General features: G+C 45.0%; 4 protein-coding genes across 4 annotated transcripts; 1 reads left to right on the top strand and 3 right to left on the bottom strand.

Moving 5' to 3' along the window:
* Positions 1–317: 317 nt before the first annotated feature.
* On the bottom strand, positions 318–1,052 carry LOC306932077 (N-acetylglucosaminyl-phosphatidylinositol de-N-acetylase-like; the record flags this gene model as incomplete). Its single annotated transcript, XM_079513782.1, has 1 exon — positions 318–1,052. One exon carries the CDS (start codon positions 1,050–1,052, stop codon positions 318–320), a length of 735 nt encoding a protein of 244 aa, XP_079369908.1.
* Positions 1,053–2,850: 1,798 nt separating this feature from the next.
* On the top strand, positions 2,851–8,253 carry LOC306932076 (ferredoxin-2, mitochondrial-like; the record flags this gene model as incomplete). The annotated part of the gene is made up of 3 exons (XM_079513781.1): positions 2,851–2,867; positions 5,750–5,913; positions 7,859–8,253. The coding sequence occupies 3 exons, from the start codon at positions 2,851–2,853 to the stop codon at positions 8,251–8,253; spliced, it is 576 nt and encodes a 191-aa protein (XP_079369907.1).
* Positions 8,254–15,619: 7,366 nt separating this feature from the next.
* LOC306932074 (KH domain-containing, RNA-binding, signal transduction-associated protein 1-like) lies at positions 15,620–16,729 on the bottom strand (the record flags this gene model as incomplete). The annotated part of the gene is made up of 1 exon (XM_079513779.1): positions 15,620–16,729. The coding sequence occupies exon 1, from the start codon at positions 16,706–16,708 to the stop codon at positions 15,620–15,622; it is 1,089 nt and encodes a 362-aa protein (XP_079369905.1). The 5' UTR covers positions 16,709–16,729.
* A 10,042-nt stretch (positions 16,730–26,771) lies between these two features.
* LOC306932295 (cytochrome c oxidase subunit NDUFA4-like) lies at positions 26,772–27,017 on the bottom strand (the record flags this gene model as incomplete). The annotated part of the gene is made up of 1 exon (XM_079514043.1): positions 26,772–27,017. The coding sequence occupies one exon, from the start codon at positions 27,015–27,017 to the stop codon at positions 26,772–26,774; it is 246 nt and encodes an 81-aa protein (XP_079370169.1).

Below are 27,017 nucleotides of genomic sequence, written 5' to 3'. Positions count from 1 at the left end.
TGCTTGCTGTGTCTATAAACCAGAGGGCTATGAAATAAAATTAATAGTACAAAGAGGAGGTCTATGGATGCGGTGGATGGACATGCAAGTGGATGGAGTGGCTGGGGTGGATACAGAGAACATAAGCAAATGGAAACAGATGATTCACTGTGGCGAACCCTGGTGGGAATTCGCAGAAAGATCTATTGTTTATGATAATGCCAAAATGTAACATAGTACTGTTTTGTTTTCACATCATTTTAATTTCCAGTATTTCCAATCATCTTTTGCACTGCACTGCCCTTGCTTTTGGTACATGGTGCAACAAAATGTGTACTTCAAACTGACTCTAAATTTATTAGGTTATTTGGTCCTTGTGGGATCATCTGGAATGTATTGACAAGCATGTAACGTGAAAAAAAGACATATAGATGACGAAACCACAAAAGTTGAGTGCGATGACAAAGCATGGCCTCCCTGGCCTGTCTGTAGCCCTTTACGCCTACGACACAGCGGAGACACGAGGGCAAGAGCCAGCTGAGGGGGAGCTCTAGATAGGAGAGATATGTCCTGAGGATGCTAACAGTGACCAAAGAGAGCAGACAGCAGTCATCACACACTTGGCCAGAAGAAGCAAGGTGACTGACCGATTTGTGGATAGCTATGTGATTGGCATGACCACTCACTCCTCGTCCATCAAAGGTCAGTACCATGTTGAATGAGTGAGCTTTGATGTGCTTGATGATTACAGAGGAGACCACAGAGTCGCTCCATTCTGCATTAGGGTCATCAGGAAGTTTGTTATGGTCCGTTATGGTGACTCTGGAGGCTGGTATTCCCAACACTGCACAGCTTTTCATGAGTTCCTTTACACGCTGAGCTCCTTGATTGTAGAAATTCCCTCGAGATAAACACAACAAATGAACATGGGCCTTGAGCTCGATGAGTCTTAAAATGGTCGGTGCGAAGAACATGCATTCATCATCTGGATGTGCAGTTACAATAAGTGCTCTAACATCAAGGTTGTTTGGAATGGATGAATGAAACTTGTCTCTATTTGACAAATTACCCATTAAACACTTTAAAGACATGGCACTATTTAGTCGATGTTGGTGGCAAATCCATTTTATCCAAACAATGTAGGACATAATAATCAAGAGAACAAGGAAAGGAACCATTGTTATTGTTATACCATAGCTGTAATCCTATTGATTTTTATATTGACGTTTTCAGTGCCCTCTGGAACAAGAAATCCGCCGGATGGAATTTCTCCATCTGCTTTATATCTTGTATCATCAAATATGACGTCAGACCAAATATGGCCTCGGACTTGCCCCAAATATGGAGTTCCGATCTACAAGCTCCCAGCTCACAAAATGTATTATTTTATTCAAATTGTGTCTTACCTTGTCTCTTATTGCAGGTATATACAAAAATAGCAGATGTTTGTAGACACGCACGCACGCACGCACGCACGCACGCACACACACACACACACACACACACACACACACACACACACACACACACACACACACACACACACACACACACACACACACACACACACACACACACACACACACACACACACACATATAAGCACGCACGCACGCACACACACACACACACACACACACACACACACACACACACACACACACACACACACACACACACACACACACACACACACACACACACACACACACACTTGACTTGTCCATGATAGAGTAATGAGACTTCTGTGAAGTATTATTATTCTGTTCGAACTTTATGCATGTTTGCATTATCAAAATTATGAAACAGCCACCAGGAAGATGTGATTTGCTTGTAACATAAAACAGCACTAATGTAGATTTGCATATACTGTGTGTAGACTAGTACTAGATAATATGTAGCTTCAAAGGCGTGTCTAAGATTACATTACATGCAACCAAGATGTGAGAACTGGGGACGGTGGGCTGACGTTAATCACTGTAAGCTCATCTAATTTGGTACGACATCAAAAGAAGTGTACATACAGTATACCGTATGAGGCCTGATCCAAAGCTGACTTTTGCCTTCCACTGTACTTTGATGTGAAGTCCTTAACTCCGTAAAGACATCAATACAAATAAATGCCAGATTAAACTCACTGTCCCTGTGTCCCCAGCCTCCACACTGTCCCTGTGTCCCCAGCCTCCTCACTGTCCCTGTGTCCCCAGCCCCCTCACTGTCCCTGTGTCCCCAGCCCCCACACTGTCCCTGTGTCCGCAGCCTCCTCACTGTCCCTGTGTCCCCAGCCTCCTCACTGTCCCTGTGTCCCCAGCCCCCTCACTGTCCCTGTGTCCCCAGCCCCCACACTGTCCCTGTGTCCGCAGCTTCCTCACTGTCCCTGTGTCCCCAGCCTCCTCACTGTCCATGTGTCCCCAGCCCCCTCACTGTCCCTGTGTCCCCAGCCCCCACACTGTCCCTGTGTCCCCAGCCCCCACACTGTCCCTGTGTCCCCAGCCCCCACACTGTCCCTGTGTCCCCAGCCCCCTCACTGTCCCTGTGTCCCCAGCCCCCTCACTGTCCCTGTGTCCCCAGCCTCCTCACTGTCCCTGTGTCCCCAGCCCCCTCACTGTCCCTGTGTCCGCAGCCTCCTCACTGTCCCTGTGTCCCCAGCCTCCTCACTGTCCCTGTGTCCCCAGCCCCCACACTGTCCCTGTGTCCCCAGCCTCCTTACTGTCCCTGTGTCCCCAGCCCCCACATTGATGGAAGACTGCACTGAGGAGAGTTGTTTTGGAGTTTGTTTGTTGTTCTAACTAGGCCTCCTAATTATTCCAAATATTGGAATGTTGGATTAGAAGGGGGAAAAAAAGAAGGAAAGAAAGAACAAATCCACACATGCAAGACTTCACAAGGTGAGTAATTGACAAAAATGTTATTACATTGCATTCACATACCACACAATACAGCATACATCACAGTAAATCAACGCAACTGTGAAGTCAACATTTTACCTAGGAACTTGGGTCTTAACAGGTTACAGTAACGGTAGGAGTTTTCAATGCACAATATTCCACACTGATTTCTCTGACTCCCCATGATTCATGAAGAAAAAGAGGTGTGTGAGACGAAACCATTTATAGAGAAACAGACAAATGCTGCAGAACCAAAACAAAGGCCCAATGCCATTGCACACAGCTGCACTGAAACTCAATATAAGAGCAATGCCTTTCTGCTGATTTGGTATTTCTAAGTCGCCTTGGATAAGATGCCTCAATACAGTGTAAGTCCTAATTGTAATTCTGTGTTTAGTGTGGATGGTCAATTCATGTTAGCAAGAAAAATAAGTGATTTATCTGATTAAATAAAAGGTTAAATGTCACACAATGTCACATCCAGACAAATCCAGTTGACCTGCATTGTTCACAGTGAGCCACTAAGGGCAACACTTTATGCTCGAAATGTATGCTTGAAATGGCACGCACGCACGCACGCACAAAGCATGCTTAAACACACACTCACACTTTCCCTGCAGCACTCTACAGGTAAATCATTACTGCAGACATATACGCTATAGATATACTCACACACGCACGCACACACTGCACATGCATGCGGCCCCACATTTTCCAGAACGTCCTGTTATCGCTCCACCATGAGGCAGCTTTTCACCTTTTTTACCTATAACTGCACCGGCATGCGTGAATCGTTGCATGCACACTCCCTAGAGGCCAAGGACAAACCTTTGACCTACATTTTTCACATCTGCCTTTCATAGCGCCACCAGGAGGCCGACTTTTGTAAAACTTTTTGATATTACTATTCTTTGATATTACTCCTCCAGATTCTGTCCAAAAATCCCACAAATTATTGCACAGTATCTCTATAGTAATTTTCTAGTTTTAAAGTATTAAAGTTGGCAACAATGAAAGCAACATCAGCATGTCTGCTTTCCTGGTCACTATAAGAGATTAATTTAATTATGTATGTCTATGTGGGCTCAATTATGAGAATAATTGCAATGAACTCTCTAGGGAGATAAAATGGATTGTACATTATCATCAATACCCCAGGTCTGCCTGTCTGCCTGCCTGTCTGTCTGTCTGGAGCTAATTGTGAAAACTGTCTGATCAAAGCCAAATGTAAGGTGTACTGTACACTGCCATTTTTCTGACGTAGAACACCAAGTCAATGGGGTTCGGTTTGAGCAAATTTGAGCAAGGATAACCTATGTATATGATGATGTTGTTGATTCTGAACTTATTTTCAGCTTTTTATGTTTTTATTTAAATCCTATGCCCTACTTCATCATAGTAGAGTGCAGCACAAATGTAGTGAGACAAACCCTCGCTGTGCCCCTCACTTCAGACAAGTGTGATTTTTATTTTATGTTTTTACTTTAAACACCCACAACACCATGTCACTATAATAATATGTCTATATAAGAGAAAGTGAACATCGGTCAAACTGAGCTGAAACCTTAATTGCCCCCAAATATGGAGTCATATGGTGCGTTCAGACAGGCAGATGAAGCGATGCAAAAACTCATCACAGAATAATTTGCGCCAGCTTCACGCATCATAGCTGCTTCGCAGCTTCACGCATCATAGCTGCTTCGCAGCTTCACGCATCATAGCTGCTTCACAGCTTCACGCATCATAGCTGCTTCGCAGCTTCACGTCGCTGGCTTCCATGGACAATGAATGGTAGACTGCATCGTTCCATCATGCCCGTGTGAACGCAACAATACAGATACATCATAGATAACTGGCAACATGAAGTCAGAGATCCACAAGAAGCCATGACGCTATTAGACAAAATCGTGTTTCATTATTGTCTCTGCCAGGCCGGGGAGCCGAAAACTGGATATTTATGTCTTCACCCCTGCCCGTCCGTGTCTGTCCGTGTGTCTGCGATCAGATCTCCATCACTGCTGGACGGATCCACATGGAAACGACCTCATGGTGGCACTACAACAGGCAGGGAGGGCCCTTCACATTTTGCCCTAGAACTCTTGATGCTAAGTCATACAGTCAAAACTTTGTTCCCCTGGATTCCGATATATTGTATGCCACGCCCATTTCCACCTGACAAGATTTGTTCTCCATTTCGCATTTTCTTCAAAACACACTTTTTGCAACTTTTTGTCAAATACACACAAATCAGCATCTTGTGATCAAGACGGATCAGCCAAATGTTTCCGATTGCATTCCAATTGGCTGTCTGCATTTATTTTATTTTCATGTATTTGTTGGGGCTGCTTCCTTACTTCCTTCACAGGTGTTACCAGTTATAGGAATTAAAGCTCTGTTCCATTTAGTGTAGAGTATTTGTCCAGTGAACCAACATGCACAAGCAGGCTGCACCCTGACTGACCAGAATGTTAATCAGTATCATTGGTAACACCAATCAGCCCATTTTCATGCCAACATGACTGCTGTCAAAAAAAGAAGGTAATAAAGAAACACATTTCCTGATTTGTGTGTCTCCATGAAAAGGGGATAGACAAAACAGCGTTATGTTGCAACAGGGTGACACACGAGGTGTGTGGAAGGAGTTAAGAGAGATCACAATCATAATGCAGCACTGATGAATGATCCGGCAGCATTTCCCTGTGTCATCAAGAGCTGCGCTGACCCCCTCGTAGCAGTGTTCACCATCATACTGTAATTCAACCTCTCCCACTTGCTCACATTCTCCCGTGCCGCGGCTGTTAACCGGAAGTTGCGGCGTGGAGCGGCGGCCACGAGATGGAGTGACAGTATCCCCCGGCAGATGCCGCCCCTCTCCCCGGCAGCGCCGCGGCTGTCACCGGCAGTGCCGAACAGACCGACATTGCAGCGGAACGGAGCTGTCAAAATCCATCCACCTACTCCGGCAGCTGCTGGCCCTCCCCCCGGCAGCCCCCCGGCAGGATGCATATACGACGGCAGGTGCTTGGGCAGGGCAATGACGATCGAAGTAGGTCCCCAGGATTTTTACTCTGCATGGCTGTGTAGGAGATGATCCGTGCTGAAAGTCTGTTTGTCTAATCTCACAAAATAGTTTCTCTGTAGCTTTATTCCTTTTTATACGGTGGTCCATCTTTGCTCATTCTGGCGGTTTCTTGTCCTTGATGATATGTTTCTTGATGTCCTCTATTGTCTTGGTTATGTTAGGGACATAAGGGTCATAGTTTTGAGCCACATAGACCCCCATGGTGAATGCCACAGCTGTGACAGTTGAACCTGCCACACATTTAAGCATGATGGAATGGTTTGTTGATGTAGCCCTCTCACAATAGCTGATAATGGGATTCAGACACTCTTATGGTCTAGTATGAGACAGATATCCGAATGTAAGAACATGAATTTGCATGAAGACATACCTGGATTGTCCAGATTATGTTTAACAGCATGGAACTAGCTACACAAGAAATGATTTATATCTGGGTTATTTTATAATCCTCTCACAAATCTCATGTCATCATGATGTCAGCCTTGCCTAAATATGGAGTTCCACAAGGTTCGAGACTGGCCTCCCAAGTTGGAAATAGGCCTGTAATAAGTAAGCATAGCAACCTGATATCAACAAACAGGGATGGTGTCAACTGGATAATGTCGACTGAACAGAAACATTGACAAGTTTCACAAGCTATACATCCCCTGCTGCTGGTGACTGCTGCTAAGGGCAGATTTGTGATCTTGCTCTTAGGGTTGCAAGAAAGAGGTCCTCATCGGAAGCTTGCAGATCCATGACAGCATCCATGTGACTGAGTTGAGACTGGGTTGATTAGTTATTAATAGAGTCCAAAGAGAAGCATGCACATCTCAAAAAAAATCCTACAGGTGCTGCACAAAAGATATGTACAACAATTTTAAGGCTGTATTATTATATATTTAAGGCTGTTAAATAAAGTAACCTGGGAGCTCAAGAACAATTTGCGGACTGCCTTCCATTTTCATTGATAACTCAGGGTCAATGAGCCTGGCCTGTGCTCCTTTTGTTTTGCTGTTTTTATTGGAGTTGAGAGTGCACATGTGATGTAATTTCCTCCTCTTCTCAGTAATGTCACTGCAGAGTGAAGGCATTCATTTTTGAGGGGCGCTAGCCCATCTACAATTCAGCTTTTGTCCCCACACGTCTCAATATTTGCCATTGACAATGAAAGGAGAAATTAGGTCAAATGTCCGCCAAATATGACGTAAATCTTGTCCCCACACGTCTCATATTTGCCTTTGACAATGAAAGGAGAAATTAGGTCAAATGTCCGCCAAATATGACGTAAATCTTATCCCCACACGTCTCAATATTTGCCATTGACAATGGAAGGAGAAATTAGGTCAAATGTCCGCCAAATATGACGTAAATTTAACCAATCAATCACATAGTTCATGAGATGATGTATGATGATGTACTGTATAATGATAAGAGCGCCCCTCTCTTCACACGGGTGTGATTTTTTTTTAAATCGGAGGCAGCTGTTAAATAGGCGTTCACATAGTCTCCCGGTTAGTTAATATCACGTTACCTGCTGTTGTCAATTGTATTACTAAGGCCAGTTTGTCCCCCGATTAGAGTACATCTGACCCACAATCCCATATTTGGGCATGGCTTAAATACCGTTACCTCATGGTAAATTGATCCCATTCTGACCTCATCATGACCTCATCATGCTGACAAGAGCAAACAATGCCAGAAGGAGAGATGCGTTCACAAGGCACATACAGTATGATATGCTCTCCACTGACCATGAATGACCTCCAGGTTAGGCTCTGATCTAACATCAAGGTGCCACGTCCTAATCCCAGTTAAACTTTTGTGAAAAACAGATTGTTCAGTTGTATGAATAGTGCGGCTAGTTTATCGAGGACATTGTCCTTAGGTCATTTTCAAACTGTGATCCGGCATTTGCACATATCCATAGGTCTAAACCGCAGTGAGCGCAATACAGACACTCTAAAAAATGTGGTTAATGTGGTGTATATTGATCGGTCTGGGAAGAGGATCCCAGTGAACGCCAAAGTAGGAGAGAACGTGCTCCACCTGGCACACAGACATGGCATTGAATTAGAAGGAGCCTGTGAGGCATCACTTGCCTGCTCTACATGTCATGTCTATGTGAGCAGAGAACATTTTGGCAAATTGCCGGAACCCGAAGAAGGGGAAGATGACATGTTGGATATGGCACCGATGCTTCAGGAGAACTCCAGGCTGGGATGTCAGATAATTATTACCCCAGAGCTGGAAGGAATGGAGCTAACCCTCCCTAAGGTCACCAGGAACTTTTATGTGGACGGCCATGTTCCCAAATCACACTGAGAAGCAGAAACAACTGGTTGATAGCTAGGCTAAGAAGGTCATCTGTTTAACCTCTAGAGTCTTGTGAAAGGAAGCCCCCTTACTCGGTTCTCACCCTTTTACCTTTGTTGGGTGACCAAGTACTGAAAAACAAGTCTAGCTAGGCTTTGTCGTAAAGAAAGGTTTTTAATCTAGTCCTAAATATGTAGAGCGTGTCAGCCCCATGGACCGAAGCCGGGAGAAGGTTCCACAGCTGAGGTGCCTGGGACTAAAACGCCCTGCCGCCTATTGTAACTTTTGATATTTTTGGGACAGTAAGCATTTTTCATACTGTGAACGCACTGTATGATGATAAGAGCACCCCTCACTTCACACAATTTTTATTTATTACATCTATCTATAAATGCACCACATCTCTGTCTGTCTGTCTGTACGTACGTACGTCTGTACGTCTGCAATGCACGTAACCCGAGAACCGTTCGCCCCACCGACTTCAAATTCGACACAGAACCTGAACCGCCACAAAAGGGCTCTGCCCGGGCTCTGGACAGGGCCCCTGCCCAGGCTCCATATATGGAGCTGGACTGTTCTGACATCACAGCACTCCATATTTGGGCATGCCTGACACAGAACTGACACAGGCACCCCCCGCGGCAGTGCGTTGGTCCGACATGCGTTGCTCCGTGCTTGCGGATAGGGTTAAGGTAAGGGTTTGGGTTAGAGTGTCCTGCCGCATGAAACACTACCGACTGCCGCGGGTGTTCCGCGGCTCATGACGTTGCCGGAAAATGCACTCGCTCTCTCTCATTTTGGCAGTTCTGTGCTGTCGTTTTCCACGAAATTCTGCAATATGGTAGGGAAATACAACTGAAGCTCACAGTCATTCGTCAAAGCACCTCTGAGATCTCCCAATCCTCATTTCCATTCATTTGTGTGGAGTCTGGACCCTGCTAATGCATGGTTGGTTGTGGGAGTAAAGCGTTGACAGACAACCCCTTCAGTCAATCAGCGTAACAAAAATGTCTCCAACCAGCTATTTAAAGTGATCATTTGTTTGTTAATTGCCTGGTCTTCTTTCTCTTAATCAATCATCAGTGTTTCTATGGCTTATTGTGCATATTGCATTGTGCATGAGATTAGTATGTCAGAAATTAAAGATACTATTGTGGAAAAATAGCATCCTGATTAGCACTGTATAGTAAAGTATATACGCAATATGTTACATGAATTACAAGATGCTCTTAATCCAGAGTGACATATTAAGCAAGCAAGAACAAAAGATATTACATCTAATACTTGATGTAGTTTACAGTGTACATGATGTTACTGGGATATTGTGGATCTCTCTCTCTCTCTCTCTCTCTCTCTCTGAGATGCAGTCTTCCCATTCAAGTACATAAGTATATTGCTCTGGGCAGAAGCAGGTGGTCAAAAATAAACTGCAGACGGGATAAGTTGAAACCATTGTGGGAGTGGGTGGTATATTGGTAAGAAATCCAGTGGGAGCAGCCAGTCAGACACAGGTTTAAGAAGCAAGACCCTGCTTCAAAGCTATACTTAAGATATGGTACGTCCAGCTGGTTTGGAAATCTAACTGTGAAGTACAAATCTCAAATAAGTAGGCTAGCGAATATGGCTGGGAAGATCATAGGCATGACGTCTAATGTTGTCATTTACTGCCTTAAACAAACATTAAAGTCCATAGACCATAGCCAAAAATGTATATCTGACAGCCGGGCCCCTGGAGTCCTGGGCTGGGGAATGTCCGTAGGCTACCCCCAGCTCCCCTGGAAAAAAGTCCTTGTTTCTATGCAGCATGACATGAAAAATAACAAATTTCATAACAAAAAATAAAATAAAACACTGTACAGGTGGAAGAAAAACGAAGGGGGGTTGTAATGAAGCTAGGGGCGGGGGGGGGGGGGGGGGGGGGGGGGGGTCACCTGACTTAAGGCAGGGGTTCTCAAACTGGGGGTCGCGACCCCTCAGGGGGTCCCGAAACTATTTGTATATGTTCTTTTGTTGCAAATGAATGGCTGGAAAATGGAAATTGAGAGTTTACATAGTACACATAGTGCACGCATAAACCTTCCTTAATGATTATATCTGGTTTCAGTATTTATTTATGATGTATTTCCTCTATTATTAAGGTTATTGTATTGGTGGTGGGGAGGGGGCGGGGCAGGGGTCGCGAGACATGGCCAAATCATTTCCGAGGGTCCACAGCCAAAGATGTTGAGAACCCCTGTCCTGTCTTAAGGGATAATTTCCTCTCTGCTGAACGGTGGATTTTCAGGCATGTTTTAAAGGATGCCAGTGATCTGCATAATGTGTGTCAGCCCCATGGTACCTCCCACTGCCCTAGTACCTATGCTGCTACAATGTCCACTCCCACAGCCCTAGTACCTATGCTGCTACAATGTCCACTCCCACAGCCCTAGTACCTATACTGCTACAGTATGTCCACTCCCACAGCCCTGGTACTGCAGGTACCTATGCTGCTACAATGTCCACTCCCACAGCCCTAGTACCTATGCTGCTACAATGTCCACTCCCACAGCCCTGGTACTGGTACCTATGCTGCTACAATGTCCACTCCCACAGCCCTGGTACTGGTACCTATGCTGCTACAATGTCCACTCCCACAGCCCTGGTACTGCAGGTATACCTATGCTGCTACAATGTCCACTCCCACAGCCCTAGTACCTATGCTGCTACAATGTCCACTCCCACAGCCCTGGTACTGCAGGTACCTATGCTGCTACAATGTCCACTCCCACAGCCCTGGTACTGCAGGTACCTATGCTGCTACAGTATGTCCACTCCCACAGCCCTGGTACTGCAGGTACCTATGCTGCTACAGTATGTCCACTCCCACAGCCCTGGTACTGCAGGTACCTATGCTGCTACAATGTCCACTCCCACAGCCCTGGTACTGCAGGTATACCTATGCTGCTACAGTATGTCCACTCCCACAGCCCTGGTACTGCAGGTACCTATGCTGCTACAATGTCCACTCCCACAGCCCTGGTACTGCAGGTATACCTATGCTGCTACAGTATGTCCACTCCCACAGCCCTGGTACTGCAGGTATACCTATGCTGCTACAGTATGTCCACTCCCACAGCCCTGGTACTGCAGGTATACCTATGCTGCTACAGTATGTCCACTCCCACAGCCCTGGTACTGCAGGTACCTATGCTGCTACAGTATGTCCACTCCCTCAGCCCTGGTACTGCAGGTACCTATGCTGCTACAGTATGTCCACTCCCACAGCCCTGGTACTGCAGGTATACCTATGCTGCTACAGTATGTCCACTCCCACAGCCCTGGTACTGCAGGTACCTATGCTGCTACAGTATGTCCACTCCCACAGCCCTGGTACTGCAGGTACCTATGCTGCTACAATGTCCACTCCCACAGCCCTGGTACTGCAGGTACCTATGCTGCTACAATGTCCACTCCCACAGCCCTGGTACTGCAGGTACCTATGCTGCTACAGTATGTCCACTCCCACAGCCCTGGTACTGCAGGTATACCTATGCTGCTACAGTATGTCCACTCCCACAGCCCTGGTACTGCAGGTACCTATGCTGCAGTGCTACAGTATGTCCACTCCCACAGCCCTGGTACTGCAGGTACCTATGCTGCTACAGTATGTCCACTCCCACAGATCCCCCCATCATGCAGAGGGATGTTTACCGAGGAGCATTGGCTGACATGCAGTCCACGATAAAAAATAAATACAAATAAAAAAATCACACCCGTAATTCACACCCACAATTTACGTCTTCACTTTTCTGTCCTCACCTTTTATCCTCAAGTCCCCAAGGCTAATCCTCAAGGATAATCACTTGTGGTACAGTATGTGTCCTCAATTCACCCCTCACGTCACACGGCGCTCTTATCATCACACATCATAATACATCACATTCCGTGCTCAGCCAATCAAATCATCGCAAATGTCATTCCGGCCAATCACCTTTATCACTTTTATATGTACTTTGCTCAGCCAATTAATCGTTTTGCGAATGATTGATTTTGCATGTTATTCCAGGGGGGGGGGGGGGGGGGGGGTGTAAAAGGCCGGTATTTCCATATACATAGAAATGTAGACGCCTCCTAAGGGAAGGCAAGTTTCTATATACGCACGTGGAAGTTTGGCGTGCATCACAGAAGAAGGACATTCGGTAGGCCAATCAAAGGCAATGTAAACATTTGTTTTCTCATGCCAATAAAGCTCCTTTGAATTGAATTTATAAGTCCCGGAAAAGACATGCTGCGTAGACGGGCTAGTAGACTGTAGTCACTTTGAGTGGCAGTGTGCCTTCCGCACTTCCGCCAATGAACAGTGGCCAATGAGGCATCTAGATTTATTTATCTATGGGTATGTCCCCATCACCTGCAGGCTTCCTCTCTCCACTCACTCACTCCCCGCCAGACTGCCAGCTACCCTGTCACTCTTTGTGTAATGTTTGATAGCGTATTCACAGATTTTAACAAAATGGGTTGGTAGGGGTGGGGTTATGTTAACCTTGATTTATAATTTGGTGTTAGGTTAGTGATTTATCTTTTGGTTTATTCTGATTTGATGAGGTACGTTTACGGTTCATGTTTAATTTCCTTTCGTGTATTGTTTTGGCCGACCCTGAAGATAAAACATTTGAATAAAACACTTAAAAATGTGTTGCTGGTGGTACTGTATGTCCGAGCACCACTTGTCATGTCACACCATGGACTCCTATACTGGGTTTGTAACCTAGATTAGGGGCTTATCTAAAGGGTTTTTGGCGAGTATGTTCAATATTCCATATTGCTGATGGGCAATTGTTTATTTAACCTGTCCAAGAACCATTGACAAAAAAATAACAAGGAGCTAGGATATGTCTTGGTTGAAGAGGGGTTTGTTTCCAACTTGATTTAACACTGGGGAGGCAGGGACAGCTGATGGGGGACCTTGCCTCAATGTGCCAGCCCTGAGCCCTGGTGTCTTTGCTGCCCAACATGTCTGCTCCCACAGATTCTCCCATTACACAGGCGCTCAGGAGCTCTGGTTGACAGCCCGTGTCAAGGACATGGTGAATATAAAAGTGAATAAAAAAATTAAGGCGGTACAGTAAAATATATTTAGTAGCGGTGGAAGTGCAGAATAAGGGATCATTTAGAATCACGATTTACAGAATATGCAGAAGGCATAAATATACAGTACATGGTCAATTCCATGTATCTATGTTATCGTACGTGTCTATAATATTCTGTACCTTGTATAGGTTCGAATTGATTGATTGACTGTGCACGTTATTCCAGGGAGTCTAAACTTACAGCGGGGAGTTTAAAAGGCTTGTATTTCCTCATCTCCTGCAGGCTTTCCTCTCTCTACTCACTCCCAACCAGGCTGCCAGCTACGCTGATAGTGTGCTCATTGATTTTAACAGCATGGGTTGGTAGCGCGGGGGTTTAAGTTGGCCTTGTTTACTCCTGCGTTTTGATTTCCTTTTGACGATCGTTGTAACTGTTAGCCAACCATGGAGATACGTGGTTTGAATAAACCGTTAAAAAAAGGATGTTGCTGGTGGTTTTTGAGAGTCCCACTTATTGCAGTATGTTGCACCATGATTACCCCTAGACTGGGTTGTAAACATAATGGAGGCTCGACTACACTTTAATCAGGATAAGTAAAATATTTCATGTCTGTGGGCAAAATTGCCTTAATGTGCAATTGCCATTTGGAAAAATAAAAAGAACAAGAGCAGTATTTCTTGGTTGAGAAGTAGGCCTAGGTAGAGAGGGGTTTGCTTCCCCTGAGGTGGATATTGTGCCAGCCCACCCATCATGTCTGCTCCCAAGAAGGGATGTCTGCTGAGGAGCTCTGGCCGACAGTTTGTGTCAAGGTAATGATAATAAAAAAATTGATAAATAAAAATATAAATAAAGAATTATCAAAAAAATATACTTTAAAAGTCTAGGTAAGAACAACAGCTATATGATAAACTCTCTTTTAGCAGGTATGGTAAATTATCTTAGCAGCAATAGTGAATGTGCGGAATTATGGGATAGGATAATTGAGAATCACACGATGTATTGAATGTGCAGAAGGCATTGTTGAATACGTACATCAATTCCACTTATGTATGTGTTATTAATCGTCTCTGTGCCTATGTAAGTTTGTGGGCGGCTCTCTCTGTTGGTGGTGTGTTTGGCTGATTAAATGAGTGATTGTCCTGAAGGCTCTCCTCTCCACTCGCTTCAAGCCAGACTGCCAACTACCCTGTCACTCTTTGTGTAGTGTTGAAATGGTGTTCATTGATTTTACAGCAGGGGTTGGTAGGAGTGGGGTTTATGTTTCTCCTGTGTTTTGATTAGGTTACTAATTTGTCTATTGGTTTCTTCTGATGTGATTTTGTACATTTAAAGTAGTTTACAGTTAGTTTCATTTTGTTTACTGTTTTGGCTTATAAGCCCACCCTGAAGATATACAAGATTTGAATAAAACCCATAGCAGATAAGAGGAGAGACGGATTGTGGTTGGTTGGTTTCTCCCACGGCTGGTTTGAATGATGATCATTGAGAAAGGCCCATTAAATAAAGTAAAGAAATCACCACAGTGGTAAATATGGGATGTGCAAAGCAGTTTAAGATTATTTGAAAGATATTTTACAAGATGGTCAGACATATCTACATTTGAAAAAGATGGTGAATGTCTCCTTCTGTTGGTGTCTGCTAGATTTGTCTTTAATCAAAACAGCTCAGGCCTGCATTTGCCAGTAACATCATTGGTAATATGTATTTGTCCTGTCCTCGTCGTGCTCTTAAAGACATTTAAAATGCAACATAGTGAGAAAACAAATCACCACAACATCTCATTAAATGAATTATCAGTAAATAATTCATGTATCTATTTTCAATGATCTGAAAATATCAATAAATAAACTAAAGTAACTAAATATATAAGGTTTTGTAGTGCAGCAGCAGTGAGAAAGTCCGCAAACAAACCTATATCCACTGCTTTGAAAAACAATCATTGTCCCAATATGAAGGACCACCCTAAAGACATTGAATTGGTTTATCTAATTGTTTCCAACTTTCAGCAACAGAAGCTGTGAGATTACCATCGGTCTCTATAGCTAAATAATTTCTTTAGAGATTTGTGAGTGTAAGCACTCGCCTTTGGACCACAAGATTCTGGGTTCAATCCTGGTCACCACCAACTCAGCGTATGCAGAGCATTTCTTGGGAAATTAAGACATAGTGTAAGTACTGGGAGCTGATAGTGGGTGCTGCAATCCATCTCCCAGGGGTCTAGAACACTGAAAAGGGGATAGATACCCTCAATATTGGCAGATACTGACAACCCAAGCCACTCCGACTTACTTACCTGCTTGCGAGGCTAAGAAGCAGGTGCTTTGCCTCCAGTACCAGTGATGGACCCTGAGCCCTCTTCCCAATCATCTTGAGCATATTGTTCATATGTTGCCTCCTGAGCCTCTCCTTGTCCGTAATCATAGTACTCGGTATCTGCAGGTGCCGGTTGTTGACTGTAATATTCATATGGTTCATAGGCATGCTCATAGGACTCTTCATATGCAGGATATTCATCATAGGCGTCTGCTTTCGACTGTGATGTTGAAGGTTGAGGATGCTGGTGCTGCTGGTGGGAGAGGGCAGTGGCGGGGAGCATCCTCGCCGACCCCAGTGCAGGTGGTCTAGAGCGGGGAGCGGTGCCCCCTCTGGGAGGTGCAGAAGGCATGCCGCCCCGGCCAGCTGGTGTCCCTCTGGATGCTCCACCCCTACCCAGTCCTCCCCTTGGAGCACCACCGTGTTGCACACCTCCATGAGGAGAACCGCGTGGCATCCCTCGCCCCCTTGGCCCTCCAGGATTGTTGTTGGGGTGGTGTTGTCCTCTGCCTCTGCCGGGGTGACCGCCCCGCACCCTACCTGAACAATCCTGGGCTCCATTCAGGTAGTGGGGATCCATGTACTGTTCCTGTTCACCAGGCTCTGGGGTCAGGAACTGCTTGACCTCCTCCATGGCACGCACCATGCGCATGTAGGCTTCTGGAATGGGGGCCATCACCTCGATTAGCACATGCAACTCCATGGACAGGTGAGCGTATTTAGCGTCACCTCCCTTCCTGTACTCTTCCTCCTTGTTTTTGTCTCTCATAGAACCTTTCCCCAGAACGGAGATCTTGGCTCCAGTGTCTTCCTGGAGCCTCTTGATGGTATTACCTTGAGGTCCCAGAATCTTACCAACAAAGTTGACCCTTGGGTATTGCTTGGTGGGAATGAGGATCCGCTCTTTCAGCTTGAGGTTTTTTGTAGTGAACAGGTCCACATACATTTCTTTCTCTGCGTCTTTCTTCTCTCCTTTCTGAATCCTTTCAATTTCTGCCGAAATCAGTTTTGTTGCTTGCATGAAGGATGAATCCAGACTATCTTTCTCTGCCTGTAGTTCCTGCAGATATTTGTCATCCATTTTGTTTTTCTTATGCACGGGTCCTGATTCTGCCAAAGAATCAGATTTCCTCTTCATTTGGTTCATAATGCGTTCAGCCTAGATAAACCTAAATTGATCTTAAGATAGACGAAATAGCTAACAAAATTACCTCAGAACTTGCTTTGTTGCAGGTTGTCCATATTGAATTTAAGACTGGACTAAGGTCTCTTAACCACTATGCACATCTTTCATCATCAGATATGATATCATCCTTGCTCAAATATGGAGTTCCACACAGCTCCACACTGACTGCCAGTGGCTCTGGCTACAAAAGTCACTTGCCATTCCGTGGTTGGAATGGCTAGGGTGTTGTATAAGCCTGCATGCTTTCCTGATTATAAATGTCCTTCAATCTAAAACCTTTAACTGATTTACTCGGCTGTCTTCACAAGCCTCTGCAATGCTTTGCAGTTGTGTACAGTACAGGTCAAATACCAGGCATTCATAAAACCAGTCCGGACGTCATGCACACTGTTTCAGTAGGCTAGCAAACAAAATCAATGAATATAGTCGAAAGTGCATGTCTTCTGAGCATTGAGAGTGCATGACGCCACCCATGTGATGTCACCTCTCTGATTGGTTTAAGGCAAGCGATCTAATAGCATTCTGCTACACGCTGATGTCCAGGATAGATATTAAATTTAGACTCCTTGTTATTGGCTCTGTAAACATTTTTGAATGAGCAGTACTAGACTGAATCACTGTGCCAAATCAAGATGGATTTCTCCAGGCTATGGTTAATATCATTTTTACAGTTGCAAATACAAATCACTGCATCTGGATCGCTATATGTTCTCTGGTTGGCTTGTTTGTCATCCTCCTTAAGCTTCATGAGCTCCTGTGGCTAATGTCCATCAGATGCGGTTCAAGCTTGATTGGACGCCACATTCTTTTTGATGACAGGTATGACATTACATCTTTGGTAATTGTTTTGTATTTGGGGTTACCAGAAAGCCGCACAAGTGGAGTGTGTGTGTGTGTGTGTGTGTGTGTGTGTGTGTGCATGTGCGTGTGCGTGTGTGTGTGTGCGTGTGTGTGCTGTCATTACAACTAATTATGGGAGAGATGGGAGAATAGTAGGCATGTAACGATTAACTCAACTCACAAATCTATAATGATTCACCTAGGTTCACGATAAGATTTTTGGTGGGGGGCTTTTAACATCATAGATCCACAAGCACAAATGTGGCAGTTTCAGTGTACGGGGATAGGAAGATAGATACAAAACAGGATGACTTCTTTACTTTTGCAGAATGCGAGGCGAGAGTGCGGTCTAGCCAACACCAACTCGAGATCCCAAATCGCTGCCCTCTACAGCATAAGTCACAATTAAATCTCTGTATAGTTTGGCATTGATCATCAATAAGGAACTAACTTTCTTGTGAGTAGTAATTAAGTTTCACATGTTTAATTTCCCCCGTAATCTTCTCCAATCCTCCTGCTGTTATTGTGGCTAAAGGAAGCACAAAAGAACTGATGGGTCTGAATGGGAGGGGTTAATAAAGGGATTTGAAAAGGATTGGTCTGTACTTTGCACCATCCTTGGTGATTAACCATCTATTGAAGCCTACGTGCTCAGCAGGAGTCCACCTTGATGACAGTAATTTGTCAGAGTGCACATGATACTGCTCTTTGACACTGTTTGGCTGTATTTTGTGGGTAGGGGGAGAGGAAAGGAGGGGGTGGGAGTGAGGGAGAGGAGAGTATTGGAAAGGGGTTGGTTAGGTTAGCTTAGAGTAGCATGATAATGATGACAACATTGAGAGGAGCAGAGTGGAGGAAGGGAGTGGTGTTGAAGAGAAAGGAGGGAAACAGATGAGGAGAATAAAAGCAAAGTAAGAGAAGCGTGCAACTTTCTTTGATATGAACCGCATGGGATCGAGCCAAGGCCTTCTCTCAGAGGAAACTAGGCCATTATCTGTGGAGAGATGTGACAGCATGTGATGAGTTCAGCTGCTTCAATAAACACTTAAACAGTCAGTATTCCCTAAAGTAGACAAACATTCGATGACAGCACAGCCCACCACCAAAAAAACATAATCAAGCTTGTTATAGCCTGCTTGTGCTGTAAGAAGGGCCACATCATCCATCCATGTCACTGGAGGAAACACTCAGGCACCTTGAGGCATGCCACTGCCAGATGTACTGTCACAGAGGTTGGTATAGTGTGCCTTTTGGCTGGGTATCCTTGCCAGTACCGCTGCTTGCTCCTAATGCTGATGATCACAGAATGTAAGCCTAATGTTCTATTTTAATTTGAAAGTCACTCAGCAAAACTGTTGTCGTCAATACGCTGTGCTAACATACTGACATGCTGCTCATGCCAACAAGTAAAACAACATTAATTTAATAAAGGTTAGTGCAACTTAGATGCTGTACACCACGTTACATCACGGCAGTAGACGTCCCAGTAGAATCAGCCAATGTTTTATGATGCTTGTCTAGACTATGGTATGTGCATTGATGCTACAGTATATATCACATATCCTATTCCTACCACATATGGCCACTACAGATGCTAGTGGGTTATATGTTGGGGGCAGCGGTGGCCTAAGGGTTAGAGGAGTGCCCTTGTTGCCGAAAGGTTGCCGGTTCGATTCCCCGGACGGGCAGGAAAAATCTGGGTGGGGAAGTGATTGTCATCACTCACCCAACACCGCTGAAGTGCCCTTGAGCAAGGCACTGAACCCCCAGCCATTTTTGAAACTAGCTCCTCACCACTCGCCCTACACACTTCCACTCGGTTTGAGCATAGATATATAAATAATAGAGACGCAATGCAATGCAAGTGGATGGGAGGGGAATTCCTGTGCCGTCTCTATTATTTATATATCTATGCTCAAACCAAGTGGAAGTGTGTAGGACGAGTGGCGAGGAGCTAGTTTCAAAAAGGGGGTAGAACTGCTCCCCCTGGAGCTGCTTAGTGGCCAACAGTATAAGACTGTGGTTGTACTGGTCAGCTCCCAGGTTTTAATGTGTGTGTGTGCGTGTGTGTGTGTCTGTCTGTGTGTTTCTATGTGCAGGGCGTTGCTGAAAATGAGCACCTGTGCTCAGCTACTTCCCTGGGTAAATAAAGAATACAAAAAAAAAAGTGCATTTGTGAATGATTATTTATTTTTACCCAGCTATAGCCTACAACCTACATAGTGTGTGTCTACCCAGTCTTCTAGTTAATGTCCCCTCATCTGTCGCCTGTAAATGCTAAGTCGTCATTGTCATTTTAACTAAATGGAACCAAATGGACCATGGATCCATGTGTTCACTCACTGAGTTACAAATGGATAAATTAACACTGATGATCACTGCACGCATTGGAGTTTATATTTAGGTAGTCTCTCAAGCCAGACCACACTTCCACATTTAAATATTATGATACAGAGAGTCTGTAACTACACCTCAGAAAGGTTGTGATCAGGAAGTCTTCCGCTCTGTATATGTATGTACAGTATATACTGTATATACTATACTATACTGTATATATAATATATACTATATATACATATAGAGGCTGTGGGCAAGCAAGTTGGGCGGTAAGATGAGACGACCACTATTTCATATACCTATGTTCTATGTTATATCATGAAATCCGTATATTGACAGCGATCTCTATGTGTCTCACTCACAGGCAACGTACCGGGCACGCGCTCCTTGGCCGACAGGCGTGTGCATTAGACCGGCTAAATCAGAAGTGACTATCGGCTTATGGAAACGGAAGGAAAGCGACCAGAGTACACGGATATGGAAAAGGAGTAGAAATACGACCCCAGTACACGGCTCACACTGAAGGAGTACAAGTACTCGAGTACAGGCTGAGTAGAAATACTTACCGCTCTCAGCGCATGTATTGACATTGGTTCAGTAGCCTGAGTGTACTCTCTGTTCTCTATCGTGTTCGAGACTGGCTCTCCACTACAAATTATTCAATTTGTACGGGAACTGACCCCACGGGGCAGTGTCCGTGGATATCTCTTTAAGACACATCTTCTCTGGTGGCCCTGCCCAGATGCCAATCAGCGGGCTATTTAAGCCCCGTCTGGGCATGGCCACTTCGATTTTTTGATTTCCACGAGAGCAGACGTTTCGTGTATCTCAGCAGTTTTGACACTTAAACAATATATAAATATATAAACAACTGCGTGGCACATAGTCCACTTACCGAGGTAAGAAGAGAGCTGGTCGTCTCGACGACTCCTCTCAGGGCGCCGCGTAGCTCCACAAAAACAACAACAGCAAACAAGCTGAGTGCCGAACCCGCTCGCGGAGGAAGCCTCAGTCTTGTCCGTGCGTCCGTCCCTGGTGAAACCTGACCACGTTGGGGGAAACCTTGTGATGGCGCTCGGCGTGGCCAAAGGGTCCCAAGTGTGAAACCGACCCCGTTGGTGGAGCCTTGGTCCCCCTGGCTGCATAGCGTTGTGAGACCCGGAGTGAAACCGACCCAGTCGGAAGAAACTCCGGGTTAATCATCGCGGCTGTATATAACCGCTGCGGCGGTCGGCGGGGTAGAACCCAGAGGAGCTGACCCAGTCGGCGGATCTCTGAGGCCATCTGCTGTCGCTGTTCGCTGCCGCCGCGGTCCAACCGGACCACACGGCAGAGAGTGAGGCAAGCTCACGAGAGTAAACAAACACATTTCAGCGTGCTCCAACTTCCTCATGGCATGAGCGTCATAGTGTAGGAGGAGGCGCGTCAGGGACGGCTGCCAGACTGCACTGTGCCTCATGGTTCACAAGAGGGCGATGTGGCTCAAGGATCAGGAGACAAAAACTCCTGATGACCCACAGCGTCAGGCGCTGCAAATCGCTTACTCTGTCACAATTGGTTCTGGTTAATATATACTTATATGCTTATAAGTATGAAAATGGCGATCTACAACAACACACTATGCATGTGGACTTGTAGGCCGACTTGAATTATATACAAAAGTTTGGAGGGCTCCAGTGTGCTTAATGTCAGATCGTTTTGTGCTAGAGCGCCTCAGTGCGGCCTAGCAGTTTATGTGCAACCTCTTTCAGAAAAAAGAGAGGTCCATAACTCTGCTGGGGACACAAAACAAACGGTGGACATTGATTTGGTAGGGACATCTGTCCTAACAAGGAGAGAGCACATGAGAGTCCCGTGTCATGGGGTATTAGGGTAACATGTTGCCTTGATTCATTGATGCAGCATTGTGAGATTCTGCATAGGGTAGATTGTGACCCTTCACGTTCAAGCAATTACTATGGGCCCACTCCCTGTTGAGCACAGTCCAAACAGGTAAAATATGTGTACAATACAATAAGTATATACATATATAGGTGTATATAAATACACATATAATAAAGAATATAGGTATATATAGAATATATTAATATATCTATATAGAGACAAGAGGAGATGGAAACAGAGGGGTTTCTCAGGCTACATGTGGAGCTCATATGCCCACAGAGGATGGCCATGACCAGAGTGTGTCCCGCAGGGGCCCTGGTATGAGGACCCCGCCTCCTGTATGAATGGTCTCATCCTTCCAGCTGAGGCTGGAGGGGGCATGGGGGCCTGTTTTTAGAGGCAAAAGGCCAGTCATTTCCACTTCAGCCTAACAGACTAAAATGTTCCAGGTTAGAGCTGGGTGAGCTAAGCTCAGGCTATGGCTCCGCCTCTTTTCTGCCCTGCCGGGTATGGACAGGTCTGTAAAGAGGGATTTTGTGAAAGTTTCTGTGAGACTACTTACGAGTGTCGGCAGCCTATTAATGCACTACAGTGTGCAGTTTAGGGAGTGAGCGTTGAGTCGCCCTCTCTGGGTAGCTGTTGTGTCTCGTTTGTAGGGGAGACTAACAAAATCCCTTGAGGTCAGACGGCCATTATAGCACACTATACAGGCGTATTGTTTATTGAATGGATCCCCATTAGCTGACGCCGGGGCGACAGCTAATCTTCCTGGGGTCCACAAAAAGTACGTAGATACATGTATTGTTGGTCTTGCACCAGCTTACGCGCCTGTGATGTAGTTCGGTATTGTGGATCTGGGTTCAGTGACACAAACAGAACATGCTGGGTCAGTCGAATGTTTCCCTTTATGCTGGGCAGTCATCATAGCGCACTATACTATCGTATTGCTGGCGGTGCGTCAGCTCACGCGACGGGTGTAGTTCTGTCACAGACAGGACGTGCTGGGTCTGTCTGTCCGTTAAAGGCAACATACAGCTGCGTGTCACACAGTCCACTTGAAGAAGAGAGCCGGTCATCTCGACGACTCCTCTCAGGGCGCCTCGTAGCTCCACAAACAACAACAGCAAACAAGCTGAGTGCCGAACCCGCTCGCGGAGGAAGGCTCAGTCTTGTCCGTGCGTCCGTCACTGGTGAAACCTGACCACGTTGGGGGAAACCTTGCGACGGCGCTCGGCGTGGCCAAATGGTCCCATGTGTGAAACCGACCCCGTTGGTGGAGCCTTGGTTCCCCTGGCTGCATAGCGTTGTGAGACCCTGAGCGAAACCGACCTCGTCGGAGAAACTCCGGGTTAATATAGTTGCAGAATTTCTGTTCTGCAACTATATTCAATAAATGCCTTTGTGAATAGGCAATCCTGATTCCCGCTCCTGAGTTGTGTATCAGTCACCACTATATATATATATATATATATATATAATTTTTATTTATGTTAAAGATGGAGTGCCGTGATTTTTTTCCACCCTAAAACATGATCATCAGGTCTTATTGTTATATAAGGAGGTATAATTTTTTCAAAAAAGTGTACAGTATTTGTTAAAATGTTGTTTTTATGTGGGCACGCCCACCAGTTCATTAAGTATGCTTGGTTTGCCTGGTGGGTGGTGATCTACCTGAACTGAAGCCGCACCCACAGCTGTAGTTGTATGATAAAAGTGGAGGGGTTAGGGGAGGGGCTGATAGTGTGATGTCACTATATTACTGTTTATTTCATTGGCCCGTTTGACTGTCAAGGGTTCAGCCTCCAGGAAGAAACCCTAAATACAAAGTTAATACACCATTGCACATAAAAACGACTCCAGGGTGTCTAATGAAGTACCGTCACCTCGTAAACACAAACTGGAAAAATACAAAAATTGTGGCACTCCATCTTTAAACAGCCTTCCACTGATTTGATTTCCAGTGACTGCAAAGGTGAAGTGTGTATTGATTAAGGGATATCCTCTTTGTTGCTGTAGACAACACACTAACAAAGCAGACATTTCAGATGTTCAATGGACATTTTTTGAATTTTCTGATTAGACAATATAATTGTAATCCAATCAGAGTGAAAGAAGATAGCACCCGCACACCGGTTTCAGGCAAAGGATTCACTTTAGCTTTGCGACAACATTTCAATCTCAACAGATCTTCATCAGGTCAGTATAGACCTGATCTCCTTTCATATATTGCCTTATTGGCCCAGCACCCACCATTGATATGCGTGTAAATAGCTATGCTCTCAATCAGACAACAAAATCTCTGTTGTCATGAAGAAACCACATAACTCCAAAATGTTCATTTTTCAGAAAATGAAAAATATATTTTTTACAGTAAATGAAAAACAAAGCAATACTGCCAGTGCCATCATCAAAGTTGGTGTTGTGACTTTATATATTGTATTTATACCACCCTGTTCCCAGTGATTCCTGATAAGTGTTGGTGAGGAACAAAGACCTGGGAAGGGGAGCTACAAGGAGAGGAACAAGGAGAGGCGGGTAAAGGACAGAAAAGCACAAGGGATTAGGCAGATGTATTGAACCAATCAAGTTATATTGAAATTATCATGTGTGTGACTTTTCCAGGTGAGTGATAATGAGATTTGTGCAGTAGGCCGGGGCAGCTGAGTGTTGATTAGATGTGAAATTAGACTTAGACCTATCAATATTTATAACACAGTCTTCGTGTAGCTCTCCACTCAACTGCCATGACAGCTAGTAATAGCCTTTGTTATTTATAGGTGTGTGTGTGTGTGTGTGTGTGTGTGTGTGTGTGTGTGTGTGTGTGTGTGTGTGTGTGTGTGTGTGTGTGTGTGTGTGTGTGTGTGTGCGTGACTGCGTGCGTGCGTGCGTGCGTGCGTGCGTGCGTTCAACCAGATTGATTTTGATTTGAGTTTATTTTATTTTATTTGAGGTGGACCTCACAATAACAGTGGAAATGTACCATCAGTTACAATGTTCTGAAAATATATAGGCTATTTTCTGAATGTTGCTCCTTCTCTGTGTATTCCAATTCATTTTCTGCTTTTGCTTTGTACAGGTTAGCAGATAACAGAATAACAGCAGGTAACAGAATAACATTTCATCCTTAACTAGGTAACGGGAGTGTGTGTAAACTGTGCGAATACATATTTTAGATATTAGTGGTAATGTTTCTATCACTGTCTGTCTGTCTGTCTGTCTGTCTGTCTGTCTGTCTGTCTGTCTGTCTGTCTGTCTGTCTGTCTGTCTGTCTGTCTGTCTGTCTGTCTGTCTGTCTGTCTGTCTGTCTGTCTCTCACTCTCTCTCTACTGCCCTATGCGCTTATCATTAATATATCAATAAATTACAATCATATTTTCTTCTGTTTCTGGCTTTATGCCTAAATATGGAGAAGATCACTGACACCGTAGTACAGAGTTACGCAAACTCCGTTCACTTCTGGCGGCTCTTCTACATAGACTTCTATTGGAATGGGGAGAACCGGAAGTTTACGGAATGCATTGGAGTCTATGGGCTCGCGCTAGTACATAAACCACGTGACCGGGCTGTTTTCTGCCCCCTCAATATCGTAACTCTTTCGAATCAGGGCAAAGGAAAATGCTAGCCCGCTTTTCCCTCACACCTCCGTCCTCTTCTTGCACTAACTACTATGCTTGGACTGCACCATCCTATGTTTGAGGGGCGCTAGCCCCGCCTATGCCCAGATTTGTGTGTCTGTGTGAACCCCTTATATTAGCGATGATTTGACTGGCTGAGCAATGTGTGCGCCCCATAGCGATGATTTGACTGGCTGAGGGCTTAAAAATGCACATATGAAGATACTCTCTTCATGCTATCTTTTGTGCTGTTGTCACTGTTGTTATCTACAGTATGCTGCTGCATTGTCTGAAGGAAGCCAAACAAAATTAAGTTTTACTCTTATGTACCTGTACACAAGATGTAACAATAAATCACAACCTTGAACCTTGGTACTGCACCAATTATCTCTCATCTCCAAAGACAAAAACACTCCAAACACTATCCTTTTATCTAATAAACTAGACCGTCCCCCATTGGGCACCGGCCTACTTCAGAATAAAGTTATGTTGCGTTCACACGGGCAGACTCAAAGACACAGTCTATACTGCCTTTCATTGTCAATGGAAGCTAGCAACATATCAATGACACAATGATGCATGTAGCTGCTCCAAATGATACTCCCATTCGTCTTTACGTCTTTGTGTCTGCCCATGTGAACACGGCCCGCCCAGTTATGTGATACCGTTGCTTCCATTGTCAGGCTACCATATGTCTGTGTCCGTTTTATGCCCATACATGGACATCCCTGTATTTGTCTGCCTTCGTCCTTTTAATGCCCATGTATGGCGTGGCCGTATCCGTCAGTCCTTTTCTGACCATATATGGAGATCCCTGATGGCATAATCTATCGTTCAGTGTTAATTTGACTTCATTCATGCATGCTGGCGCCTCAGCCTCCATCGGGTCCTCTGAGACTGACTTTGAAGATGGTCAGAATGACGGTTCATGTCATCAGTATGTGTCCAATTGCCCAGGCATATATGGGTTTACCCATAAATGGGCATACTGGACGGATCAGCGGTTCTGGACTAGCGGATCTCCATATACAGCTAAAAATGTGCGGATTTGCGGGGCGCTATCCACTCCCTATGTCCAGCTTTTGGTGTGTGCACAAACTTTGACCTACACAAACATTAAAATGTCATTGGCAATGAATGGACAATTTTGAGTGTTCATGTAAACACAAACATTGCGTATGATGTACGATGATAAGAGCGCCCCTCACTTCACATGGGTGTGATTTATTTTATTCTTTTCAATCAAGTTCCTTTGGTCCCTGTCCCATGCAGCAGATATGATTTCAGAAGTCAGGACCATTCTTCTTCCGATTGCTGTAGTCCATGTTAACTGTGAAAAACTTGAACTGATCATTTGGGGCCAGCTTGTTCCAGGGCTCTTGGTTCTTCTTGTCCCAGCAGATATCAGGGTTCTTCATGAGGGTCCGACCAACAAACGTAAAGAACATGGCCCCTCCAGTGCCACATAAGACGAAGAGGGGGATCAAAGCTGGGTGGCTTTTCAGTTGTCTCGAGAGTGCGCTTAGCAT

Source organism: Electrona antarctica (assembly GCF_951216825.1).
Source record: "Electrona antarctica genome assembly, chromosome: 11".
NCBI classification, from domain to species: domain Eukaryota; kingdom Metazoa; phylum Chordata; class Actinopteri; order Myctophiformes; family Myctophidae; genus Electrona; species Electrona antarctica.
The sequence above is the reverse complement of the archived record's forward strand: the minus strand, read 5'-3'. Positions and strand labels throughout refer to the sequence as shown.